Raw genomic sequence first — 13,122 nt, 5'->3', positions numbered from 1 at the left:
ACGAAAAAATACCGTTTCCGTTCCCATACAAAAAATACCGGTATCCGATCCCTGCTTTTTACCTCATAAGTGGTATAATATCTATGTTTATTTTATCCTCTTTGGCACGGCTTACTTGGGTTGCCTGGAGTCTTAAGTTTTGACTGCCAGGAGCACTAGTTTTTACGAAAGCAGCTGCCATCTGACCTTCAAACCCAGAGGACAAACTAGTACATGTTTGCACTAGTCGTTTTCCAAATGTTTCGTGAATATATTGCATAAAAAAAGAAAATAAACATGGGTAGGATTATGTAAATAAAAGTAATTAACATAGGAAGAGGAAAGTGTGCCACAACAGATGTACATTTAGAGTAGGGACTACTCAGTAGGCACTAGCTCTAATTGGCCTTATCAGGGCCTAGATAATGGTTACATTAACAGCAACAAAATGGGGATGCATTTGTTTTATCTCTAGCCTTATCTATGCAGAGTGTAGTTACCAACTATTGTAGATCTTTGTAGCGTAGTTGTTGTAGGGTAGGTCACTCCATTACTGGTCCTTGTCGACCTTGTCCTAAATTGAGCCCAGTATACTTATACTGGCTTATACCGTAAAATTGTAAACACTCGTCATATTATAATCTCGCTAGTTACATTATAAACTGACGGAATACACTTGTATTTCATATCAAAATAAATACTACATTAGCCACTGCCATCGATAATATGCGATATATATGACACCGTAAGATTGTGAACCCGTTAGTTTATAATCTAACGTAGGTTAGGTTAGATTATAATCTCCCTACCGTCAGTTTATAATGTAACTAGCGAGATTATAATATGACGAGTGTTTACAATTTTACGGTGACATATATAAGGTCCATAAACGTCATATCTACGCAGCCGAAATTAACCGAGCCTCTTTCGAAAGACATGTGCAATATTTATCCCCGGGTACCTACTTTAGTTAAGGTTGACTACTCTGTGTCACCGAAACTTTCGAAGAGCATAAATGACATCTCTGTTTTACGCAAGAATAATTTACATAAGATAAATTTGTATTTTCAACTACTCTCGCGTAATTTTAAATATATCGGAATGCTAATTTGCATGTTGCCAAAACGTAAATAACTTCCCACCCACGTCGCAAAATGTACTGATGATTACAAACCTAATATTTATTTTCAGATGGGATTCCTATGGTCCTGGAATCACATGATATCGAAGAAGTGGAAATGGTCGCAGTACCCGGCGACCGGAGACGAAGCCTTCCAAACGCGGATGCTGCGAGACTTCAAACATTTCTGTGCCAACCAGGAGCAGCGACTTAGCCAGTTTTGGGATCAGTGCTGGGCGCTTCAAGAGAAAGCCCATGGAATTGATATAGAATAATTATATTTTAATATGGAAACCAAAAATATTTAACTGTTAAATATAAGCATTTTTTACGTTACAATCTCGTTTTATTATCATTCAATTACCTACTAGGATGTAGTTAGTTCGGAACTTCAACTAGTGCTTGCTTGATTGAAAATCGTTTCTAAGCTACCTAAAATGTACCTAGGCAACTCTCTCCTTAAAATAAAGCTAGAGCACGTGTAGTTTATTTAGAGCACCAGATTAACCTTTTCGACGCCGTGACAAACACAAAAGCTGTCACGCTGACGCCACGTCACCGAAGTGTCAAAACCGAAATTGAACTTTATGCATATGCACGTAGGTCTATGTTGCTCTGTGGTCTGTGACCGATTAATCGGTCTTTGGCGTTGAACCTACGGTGCGGATATATCGGTCATTGGCGTCCAAAAGGTTGAACAGACGCCACATTATGAAGCGGTTAGGACCGCGAGGTCACCAGCACCACACACAATTTTACTTATTAGTAAATATTTTTAATTTACACGAGTATCTACAGGTGGTAAACGCCGACGCAACTGAAACAAGCGGTCGCGTTCTCATGCTAAATTATTCAGTATGGGAGCGCCCATGTGTGGTGACCGCGATATGCTCCATCTTGTAGTTGAGAAGATCCGTTTCTGTTTCGTTTACTTATTATGTATCTACTTTGCTGCATATTAAAAAAAAAACATTCATGGAAGAAAAGTTTATTGCTTAATAAACCTTATACAATTAGTATAAAAATAGTTTCACTAACAAATTAACTCCGTTATTTATGCTCTTGTTAAAATCCCTATGAGGAAATTGTGCATTAAAAAGTTTTTATGATCATTACATAACTACGAAATATTAAAGTGTCTTTAAAGGCACATACAAAAAGAATGCATATATATCACACATAGCATATCATTAGAATTATTTTCCTCACAGGTATTTTGAATACTTTTTATCACATTCTAATCATTATCAGTTCAATTCATATCACATACACCAGTCCAACATTGAGCATAATTCTGAACATTGCCAAATTTCTACTAAAATACTTAGGTAATTTTGATCTATTTTTCTCCTTTACATCATTGGTATGATACTTTGATATGAATACATGAAATATTATACTATACTACTAAAATGGCAGAAGAATTCTTACACTTAAAAAGATCATTTCAAGGAATATTGTATACATTATACTAAAACAAAATTGACAAGACTTCATCAAATACAACTAACTTATTTTCACTATTTTGTTCATGGAATCAAGGTATGCAAAGAAAAATAACTTAAAAACTATTACTTCAATACAAAATAAAATTAAGCTCATACAGTTATTGACTAAGTAAAAGTAAATCAAATGGAAACAAAAATCTGGCAAAATTACATGACAAGTGGCCATCAAGTGGCAAGTTCAAAATTCACAACTAGCACACAATTAATTTCTATGAGGCTTATTGAAGTTACTAACTTATCAGGGGCGAGGCTTTAAAAAGTTACTTCCATTGGCTTTATATTTTGAGATAATTTGTAGGCCAAATTAACATGTTATATGATGCCCCGCCACTGTTATATTTAAGTGTTATTGTGAAACTCACAAGTAACACTAATTTTAACTAAACATTTCCTAGATTAACAAAAACATAACATAACTAATATGGAGAAACAAATTAGGTAGGTGTTAATGTTGCATTGTTAATTATAATAATTTTCTTTAAACATAAAGCACATGAGAAAATAAATTACCCATTATAGGTAAATATATGAAATCACCTAATTAAATCATTATCTTGTTAAAAAATATTACTGTATGTAAAGAAATTGTTACTGTCTATAAAAGTATTAAAAATATCAGATCAATTAATTCAGAGTATTGTGACTATTGTGGATGTCATGATTGTGCATCAAAGCATTTCAAGCAGGTTAATAACAAAGTAATAATTACCATTATAACTATGATAAATGCACCGAGTAATAAAAACTTCATTTGCCACAGGCTTTGGAAGGAAATTTGTAGAGGTGTAGGTAACAGGGTGGTGGTAGGATCTAAGCTACCCATGTTTGTGATTATTTTAGGAGGCCCCACATAATCTGCAATTATAAATACATAAGTATTATCCTACTCTGTGCTTTATAATTATTTGTGACCATTTATTATATAGCCAAGGAAGAGGAAAATTAATATAATATATAGTATGGTAATAATTAGCTTACCATATACAAAGGTTTATCAAATTTTGATATAATTGAATGTATATTAATTAGGCATATTTATAAGTATATGTGATACATATACACTACAGTAATAATGTATCAAAAATCTCTTGTAAGTACATTAATCTAATAATCATTATGAATTTCTAGCTGCTCTATAATCTCCAACAACTGCAACCACCTTTAACTAGGTATTCAAATTATAAAAATAAGATTTGTTCATACATTTAAGCTCGCACCTCTTCAGAGATCACAGAAAATGCAGAATTAGATAAAACACATAATAATTAAATCTAAAAAACAAAAATTAAGTGGAACTAAGATTGTTTTAATCTTGATAGATCAGTAGAAAATCAAGCAAATGCATAAACAAAACTTATTTCTTACTGCCAAATACAAGGAGTCGGGTCAGCATGCTGGTGATGCACGGCACCTGCTTCTGTTGGTGCATAGTAGGCATGTCTGGAGTGTTCGACTCATAGTCAAGAGCCACTTTTTGACAAACGAATGTTAGCAGTGTCAGAATGTCTCTATCAGTTCCAGCATACCGCAGCTCCTCACACAGTGCTTGCATGAACCAGGACCCACGGGTAGTGTTGCGCCAAGAGAAGTATCCGGGCACAGTAGAAAACACTATCAGAAAATCAGCATGAATAGGGATTCTGTAGGTAGAACTGGACAAGCCATCAGTTTCAGTGCGATTTGAAGTTGATAGAGTGATTCCGCCATCAAGCTTGTCTCCTTGACAAGCCTGGATAAAGAACAACTTTGGTTTACCAGCCAATGATGGACATTTATCAGCTGTGAAGTAGTACCACAAGTTGTCTGGCTTGTAGTGAGTATCCTTAGCATACAGCATACCAAGTTCGCCATGACTCAGCACCGCAATAAGCAGGCAATCATTATCGGTGTGATCCATTCCAGCAAGATCCTGTATGTACCTATTAATGTCTTCAGATTTCAGATTGTGGCAAACCGTGACTCTGAAGCCAAGGGCTTTGAGCACCTTGCTCAAGTTATCGCTGTCGACGTTCGTTCCCGTGCGCGATTTGAGGCTATGAATATCAAAATGCTCGTGGTTGAAGATAATGGCCATGCCGCGGTTTTTGTGGTTCATGTTATAATATGCGGCATTCCTATCGACAGGCATTTTTGCCACTTGCCGTATGTATGAGGAGTCACTACTTCCCCATGCGTCGCCTTCATCTCCTCCGCCGTTCTCCCTTTGTTCGTCTCCGTTACTACCATTACCATTGTTTTCTGGTTTTGGCTCCGCCATCGTAGTTTCCTTGACGATTACTATAAATGAACTATCGCACTTGTATGTCCCAGCACACAGTAAACGATTGCAACACACAATAGATTGTTGTAAATTGAAGTTAATACACAAGTTTTGAAAATCACCACCACAAGGTGACGACACAAACAACTTTATGAAAAGCAAAGCAGTTTTGATGGCCAGTGTTGTCACTATCACGAAAATGACATTGCGTCTTCGCAGGTGTTACCGCTTGAAAAAAATATTATTCATGTGGTTTGAGAGCGGTTAACTGATGGTATGACCATATATGCTGGTCATAGAAGGTAGCATCCTATAGAAGTGGTCTACGCGTGCCTCCGTGAGGGACAAAACATACGCAATGCGACGCTATGATTGGTCGAATTTATTTGTTGCCCACCATAACCCATACTAATTTATGGTGAGCAATAAAAAAAAAAGTGAGACTGACAAGGACAAACAATAATAGCGCTTTCGCTGCTACTCCTACTGAAAGATACATAAGACTATCCCATTCTGTCAGTTATCCCCACCACTCATGCCCAATCCAGTTTAATACTAGATTCATGATGCTGGTCAAGCAAATCTTGTCAGTAAGGAAAGGCGCGAAATTCAAATTTTCTATGAGACGATATCCCTTCGCGCCTACATTTTTCAAATTTGCCGCCTTTTTCTACTGACGAGATCTGCTTGACCAAGTATACTTACTTTACTCTTTGGTATGACCATTTCAAATTTAGTATATACGGTCAGCAGCATATAGCTGGTCAACCAAATCTTGTCAGTAAAAAAAGGCGCGAAATTCAAATTTTCTATGGGACGATATCCCTTCGCGCCTACATTTTTCAAATTTGCGGCCTTTTTCTACTGTCAAGATCTGGTTGACCAAGTATAAATAAAATATAAAATTATGATAAAATGCTTTCAAAAGAGAGGAGCAACTAAAGCTTTTAACTGTGCATATAAATTTAAATTTAATACGACAAAATAAAAATCTTTCGAATATAAATTTGACGGTAGGTGTTTTGTTGACCTTCAGGGCTCGAAAAGACGATTGATCAAAAGTAGGTATTCTAAAAATAGGAACAACATGTAGCACCGACCAAGTTTTTCCATAAATTCAGAATGAACTTCCCGTATGAATGTTTTCGTTGGTAGTTGCCCCAGCAACATGAATCAGCTGCCCCAACCATTCATGTTCTGACTGAAGTTTCATAGTAGGTAATCATAGTACAATGTCTATATTCAAAGTAAAACAGTGGTGGTCAAACAATGATTCACGAGGAGACCAAGCTGATGTGGGAACCCAAAATGGTGGTTGTCTTAAAGTGGACAGATTTAGCTCTCATAGTGATAGTGACTGTATTGTTACTAGTGAAGGATCAATACTTAAACTTTACAAGCCCTGTGGTCAAGATGCATCGCATATTCTACTAGAGAATAATTTCAATTTGCCTATACTACAAATTGAAACTGGGAAATTTATAGCGTAAGTGCTTTTCAAAGACCCATCAGACCATTAAGTACCTACCTGTCTATAACCGCTAGGCCTTATACAAAACATGAACCAGTTAAAAACTGTGAATTAGATCTTACTAGCGCCCCGCGCCGGCTTCACACGGGTTAACAAATTAGTTTACACACCTAAACCTTCCTCAAATCCTCAAGAATCACTGGTGTTGATAGCTGAAAGCCGCATGAAAATCCGTTCAGTAGTTTTTGAGTTTATCGCGAACATACAGACGCGGCGGGGGACTTTGTTTTATAAGATGTTATAGTGACGTTTCATGGTGTGTAATTATTAAATTTTCAATCATTTTTAATTTACAGAGGAAAAGAAGACAGACAAATCTTAGTTCTGCATCCACAAAGCTACGCCGTCTACCAATTAAACAGGAAGGAAGGACATACAGATGTTGGTAAATAATTCACTGTTTATTTTGGATATTTTTGCACAGCCTTAATTTAATATTCTTTTTAAGGTACTTAACTGTAAGGTAATTTGCGTGAACATTACCTACCTACTGCTATATATATACATGCTAGATTACCCGGAAAATGCTTACGTTGACCTTAACAGGCAGGCAACAGGCAACCAAGCTTCCGGTCGATGGTCCAAGATCACCCTGGCTGTGGTTGTGGCTCAATACTATTTTCGGGTTGCTTAATAATATGTTCTCACTGCTGAGGTGAAAAGTTGTGTGTACTATACATCAAGCATTTACATCTCGTGCGCTTATGAGTCCCTTAATACTACGCTCAAGATTCTAAATTAGTACTATAGAATCTTTCGCTTGCACGGGACTCAAAATAAGCACTCGAATATCTATGGGAAACTTAATAATTCTTGGCTGAGTTACGTTAATCAGTCTTTCGATGGTGGTTGTTGCAACTAGCCCTAAATTAATATGTGTACTTACCTACTACTACTAAGTACTTTAGGTACCTGCTTAGAAAGTGATGCTACACCTGCTGCTAACTGTAACCCACTATTTTCAGGAGATCAAAATGCCCTTGAGTCGGTTGTGAAGCACTCGTTCACACGCCGAGCCTACAGCGTCACATGCGGTCCCTTCGGAAATATTAAAACAAGGGACTTCATATGTGTGCAGTCTCTTGACGGTACCTTGAGCTTCTTCGACCAAGACACGTTTCTCTTCATGTGTATCTTTAGCGATGTTATAATTCCTGGCCCTGTGTGTTACGTAGCTAGCTGCGATTCTTTCGTTGTTTGCAAGTCGACGTGGGTGTTAGAAATATACAGGTAAGTAAATATAGTATTACAAAGTTGTTTTCGTTAATTTCAGTGAAGCAAGTACTTTTCAGTCGAAAGAATGTTACTTATTGACCGAAGCGGTAGCGAAAATAGCGTTAGATACTTACCAGTTGCGGCATGTCAAACATGGCGTGCTGGTTATTCTACTTATTCTTCAATATACGACAACGTCATCAACTCCTTTAAATTAGGGAAACTGATGGAAATGGCACTGACTAACCTCAAGCAGGGATCGGAACCGGTTATTTTGCATAAACTTGGAAATAACCGTACACCTGTTTTTTTTACTGAAACCGAAGGTTCAGTTTTGCTTTGGTTCCGACAGAAACCGAACCTTCTGTTTAACATACCCAAGTTTCTCTGCCATGTCGTTACAGCTATCAGCAATTGAGAGAGCTCAGTGAACTAACCGCCAGACAAAATAAAAAGAGCATCCCGCAATGGGTGTATAATGCGGGCGAGGAAGTGACGTCACTACAAGCTATCCAGGTTAGTCACTACACTACCTCGTTATAATATCTATTGTGCTACAAGCGCATAATAATGTCACAAGAGGCATGCAAACGGGTTAAAAACGTTCCAGAAAACAGGCGTCCTCCCTGTAAACAATATAGTAATTTGGGATTTGGCAAAATTTTATTGAGGCCTTATTTTGATAATAAGGCCTACAACTTTTAAACAGTAGAAAGTAACATACATTAAAGAGTCCAGCAAGAAAATTTGGCTTTCAAGATCACACACTAAGTAATTCGCAAACTAGCAAATGAGATCCTGATTATGCACGCAGGTACTTAAAAAAAAATCTTAACAGTGCGGTTCAGGATTAATAGCTCCATCTAGTGTGCGTTTCGTAAACTAAATAATAGGTAGGTAGGGTCATTATCTAAAGAAAATCAGTGCTATCTAGCGATATTAGTATTAACAAAATATACGGCTATAACACACCATTAACACAATTATTGTCCCCACCAGACAAGCAGCAATTTCTCAAGCATCATTGCCCTGGGCGAGAGACATCTCTACTGCTTCCAAGACAATGGTCTCATGAAGTATATGATCAAGTTTGATTACATGCCTATTTGTTTCAACGCTTATCTAATTGGCTGGTATTATGGTAAGTTGTTAAAACACCTTTAATTAATTTACAAAAAAATCTCAATTGGTATAGGTACCTATTGTAGTCCTCTTGTTAACAAAACTAGGTAAAGAAACCGTTTACTTTTTTTAGAACCAGGATCCCGATTACTAGTAATGGTCGCCTCTGAAGACTCCAAGCTATTTGTATACGAAAACAACACTTTACTATGGTCCTGCGATCTGCCCCATTTTGCCATATCGATATCGCGTTGTTTCCTGAAGTTGCTACCAGGTGGCGTGGTCACACTCTCCAATAATGGTACCATTCAGGTTAGCTATATGGGGACGGAACCCGATTTAAATGCGAATGCTGGGTCGATGATAAATGATGTTATGGATCCGGAGACAGTGCAAGCTGAGTTGGATGATGTTGAAGAGACGCTGCAGAGGATCCTGGAAAGTAAAGAAGGTAGGTACCGGTTGCTTAGCCTTAACAATAGGTTCCTATCAGAACAATTTTCAAAGTAATCTATCATGCTTTCAGAAATAAACGACCAATATCCTACAATAGACAAAATAATAACCATAAAGGCTGACGCTGGAAAACCAGTTCAAAATCTATTCCAAGAATTCACGCAAGACGACGCCTTACACTTGTGCCCAGTTGTCCTAATAATAACATGTGACGACCCAAAGATGGTTCAAAGCATTCAGATCACATATGTGTGTTCTCCGCCCTTTGCCTGCTCCGAATCTGTGATATGCTTAGATAGTATAAACGGCACTGAAATAGTGGAAACTCAAGTATTCATGTCCAGTGACGCGGATATTTCTGATACGTTTGTTAGAATTATGCTGACTGTTACGGATGCTAAAGGGAAGATAGATGTGCTGAATAAGAAAGTGTCATTGCCGGCGAGTTTGTATTGTGCGCCTAGCGAAGATGCTCATGAGAATAATATAGTTTTAAATTTGACTGTAAATAAACCTTGCATTAAGTTTAACGAGATATTTACAGGTAAAAGATTCAATATTAAGACTGCCTAATACTTACCTACTGTAGCGCATGGCCAAAAGAACCACTGTGCATTTACCGAATTTGAAAATGTAACTTTAAGGAATAAAGTGTCTTAAATAATTGCGCAGTGTGCGCTAAATTAGGATTATGCTGTATTTGGTGTTTATTAATTAATTAACTTTACATTTACAGATTTTTCCGAAGAAGAAATGACAGAACATGGAGACTTGACAGAATCAGTAACTTTCACTTACAGGAATACGAAAAGAAACGTAACAGTTAGGGCAGCGGAAAAACAATACTCCGTAGAGGCGAAGGAATTTTCAGATATTATTGCGATATTAGACCATTTGGTTATAAAGTTATCTGACCATTACGCTAGAATGGACAAGGCAGATTTCCGCTATAATTTTCATTTCGACTCCGAATTGAGCAAGCAGATTATTGTCAAGTTGCTGAAAAGTATCGAAGTTCATGCAAAGGAAAGAATTAAGTTAAAAAGCTCGGAGGTAAAGATATACTATACTATACGAGATTTTTTCTAAGGCATCGAATACTGCATCTGCTTTATACTTTTCAATTCTAAACACGACACACCTAAAGTACTTACTCAGTCATAATATTTCCCAAATTGCTTAAACAATTTCAATAGGTTTAAAAAATTATTTAATCACATTTTTATCTTTGTACCATCGTCAATATGTGCAGTTAGTCAGTCTGTTAGTACAGTCGCCCCACGGGTTGTTACGCCGTTTAGGGTCCTAGCTAAATTGGTTGTTCCATACTTACGCTAATGAATGTCCAATTTAGCAAGAACCCTAAATGGCGTAACAATCACGGTTTGACTGTACATACAAACAGGATATAAAGTGTCATTCTATGGAACTTGCTAACTATGTAAATAAACTGCCATATTGAAATCGTCTCTGAATGTCAATTTACTAGTTACTAGTGACTTTTGTTTAAGTACATAGTTAGCAAGTTCCATAGAATGACACTTTACCTAAGTCCCTTTTCAAAATAAATAATATGTTACAGGATGAATTGAACTTACTTCAAAGACAGTTCACGCTAGTACAGAAAAGGCTACTAGTACAATACGGGTCGCTACCGCCGGGAGACTGCGACCCATTGGAGTATCTCATGAAGGACACTCACAGCAGATTGATTACACGTGTCAACGATATTATACAGGGGAAGGAAGCTGTTTCTAGGTAAGTATTAGGGTGTCCCTTATTTTACGATTTTCAGGAATAAATAACGCATACCCCCTAAATCAGTTTCTTTTATCCCAAAACACTCTGTAAAAAAATTTCAGGTCATTCCTGTAACTGTAACCCGTGCCGACTTTCATGAGATTTTCCCATACAATGTATGAAAATGACATTTTTTTTTTCTTTTTTCTTTCATATCGATTTTGTATAATATTGCCATATTTATAAACTTTATTTAACAAAAAAATCTCGATGCGAACACAAAACCAATGAAAAATTATCAAATTAGTGTCTAGTCACCATAGTAATGTGTATGGGAATTTCAGTTGTAAGTTCGGCACGGGTTCTAGTTACTGGAATATCCTGAAAAAAAAAAGTTTCAGGGAGTTTTGGAGTAGTATCGTTATATTTAGGGGGTATGCGTTGTTAATTTTAAAAATCGCAAAATAAGGGACACCCTAGTATGTCTACTTAAGAGGAAAGGGGACGGCCGCTTCTCCATACAAAAGTAGTCTCCATTTTACTCTCTGGATAATGACGTTATGATGGAAAATATTTTTACACAAGTAATTTGATGTATATTAACTATAGCTATGCTAAATTCGAAAATAGTTATTTTCGATACAAGTGCGAAAAAGAGGAAATTCAAAACGAGTGGCGATAAATTAAAACACGACCGAAGAGAGTGTTTTAAATCGACACGAGTTGCGAATTACCTATTCGCACGTGTATCGAACAACGTTTTACAGTACATATGGCACTTTAAAGTTTCGACATACGCACGAAAAGTGCTATTTTACGCACTAGTGCGGAAAAGTAGCCCCATAATGTCATAATAATGTCAATATCCAGACAGGAAAATGAGGACTACGTTGGTATGAAAAGGCGACGTCGCACTTTCGTCTTAATAGCAAATACAATTAAACCAATAGAAGTGTGAAACGAAAATTAGAATTAACTTGAACAAATAATGACACATGTAGGACGGCATGGACTGCGCCATGCTACGCTAAGCAATAGTATAAATACAATTTTACAGTACATATGGCCCTATTTTCCCGCACTAGTGCGTAAAATAGCACTTTTCGTGCGATGTCAAAAGTTTAAAGGGCCATATGTACTGTAAAACGTTGTACGATACACGTGCGAATAGGTAATTCGCAACTCGTGTCGATTTAAAACACTCCCTTCGGTCGTGTTTTAATTTATCGCCACTCGTTTCGAATTTCCTCTTTTCCGCACTTGTGTCGTAAATAACTATTATTTGAATGATGGTAAAATGGACTACGTGATTCGTTTACATCGCAATTAAAAAGCTTGTTGGTAAATGCTAACCGTTATTACTCAAAGTTTTTTTTTATATTTCAGAGCAAGTAGCACTGTAACAGCAGTTGGAAACCTCATTGTGCGTATTCTAAAACACACTACGCCGGATACTTTTAAATTAAAATTGATAGAAGAAATGTTGGCGCTAAATTCGTTATATGAAGATTTTCAAGTAAGTTATATTTGTATTTTAATAAAAAAATAACTCTTTTCGATAAATTTCAAATGGAATATTACTTTTAGGAGTTGGAAGAAACAGTTACTCAGGCATTATCGTATATTGTGAACGAAGTGTTGAAAAAATCTGAAAAGGATAGGGAGAAATTAGCACCAGTAACTGAACAGGGGATACTATCCCATATTAATTTAAAGAGGTTCTTGAAGCAGATCAAAATGATCATGGATCGAATGTTTGAAGAGGCAGGGGCAAGCGGAACTGAGACTGATAAAAAGGGAAAAGTGATACGTATTGAAGAGTTTGTGGAGGTGTTATAAATATTTTATACCTAATCAGGCCACTTTGGGACTCAAGTTTGTTAAATATATACATTTTATCTTCACAGACCAAAAATGATTGAAATGTAAGTTTTATTGTAAGCTGTAAAATTCGTTATCGCCTTAAATGTTTGAATAAATAAATATGAATTTTCTTAAAATGGTTATAGTTATTTGCTACTCCACACTTACTGATACATATATTTTTCACGTTTGGGTACGCAGGCTGTCATCGGAATACATATTTTGGGTATAATGTTAATGTCACTGCTATAGCTGCTATAACTATATGAAAAATAAATACTATAATATAAATGGTGGTGTATGGATACATACACAGTAAATAAAACTT

General features: G+C 36.6%; 3 protein-coding genes across 3 annotated transcripts in view; 2 read left to right on the top strand and 1 right to left on the bottom strand.

Moving 5' to 3' along the window:
• LOC134648970 (GATOR complex protein Iml1) overlaps window positions 1–1,438 on the top strand; it is a 37,854-nt gene extending 36,416 nt beyond the window's left edge. The window contains exon 28 of the mRNA XM_063503640.1: window positions 1,171–1,438. Coding sequence (XP_063359710.1) covers window positions 1,171–1,374 — 204 coding nt within the window. The 3' untranslated portion in view covers window positions 1,375–1,438. The remainder of the gene's footprint in view (window positions 1–1,170) is intronic.
• Window positions 1,439–2,071: 633 nt separating this feature from the next.
• LOC134648906 (caspase-1) lies at window positions 2,072–5,043 on the bottom strand. The gene has a single exon (XM_063503500.1). It carries the CDS (start codon window positions 4,862–4,864, stop codon window positions 3,962–3,964), a length of 903 nt encoding a protein of 300 aa, XP_063359570.1. The 5' UTR covers window positions 4,865–5,043; the 3' UTR covers window positions 2,072–3,961.
• Window positions 5,044–6,019: 976 nt separating this feature from the next.
• Window positions 6,020–12,857, top strand: LOC134648934 (protein PTHB1). The gene is made up of 11 exons (XM_063503573.1): window positions 6,020–6,353; window positions 6,695–6,783; window positions 7,364–7,628; window positions 8,018–8,129; window positions 8,613–8,754; window positions 8,869–9,186; window positions 9,262–9,735; window positions 9,928–10,244; window positions 10,774–10,949; window positions 12,318–12,447; window positions 12,519–12,857. Exons 1-11 carry the CDS (start codon window positions 6,100–6,102, stop codon window positions 12,768–12,770), a joined length of 2,529 nt encoding a protein of 842 aa, XP_063359643.1. The 5' UTR covers window positions 6,020–6,099; the 3' UTR covers window positions 12,771–12,857.
• Window positions 12,858–13,122: the final 265 nt, after the last annotated feature.

This window comes from Cydia amplana, chromosome 6 (genome assembly GCF_948474715.1).
Source record: "Cydia amplana chromosome 6, ilCydAmpl1.1, whole genome shotgun sequence".
Taxonomy (NCBI): Eukaryota; Metazoa; Arthropoda; class Insecta; order Lepidoptera; family Tortricidae; genus Cydia; species Cydia amplana.
The sequence above is the reverse complement of the archived record's forward strand: the minus strand, read 5'-3'. Positions and strand labels throughout refer to the sequence as shown.

Excerpts from the sequence above, each read along its gene's own strand:
- LOC134648906 (XM_063503500.1), bottom strand. The coding sequence starts at position 4,864 with ATGGCGGAGCCAAAACCAGAAAACAATGGTAATGGTAGTAACGGAGAC.
- LOC134648934 (XM_063503573.1), top strand. The coding sequence starts at position 6,100 with ATGTCTATATTCAAAGTAAAACAGTGGTGGTCAAACAATGATTCACGA. Across the intron at positions 6,354-6,694 it reads GAAACTGGGAAATTTATAGC|AGGAAAAGAAGACAGACAAA; the intron begins GTAAGTGCTTTT and ends TTTAATTTACAG. Across the intron at positions 10,245-10,773 it reads TTAAGTTAAAAAGCTCGGAG|GATGAATTGAACTTACTTCA; the intron begins GTAAAGATATAC and ends AATATGTTACAG.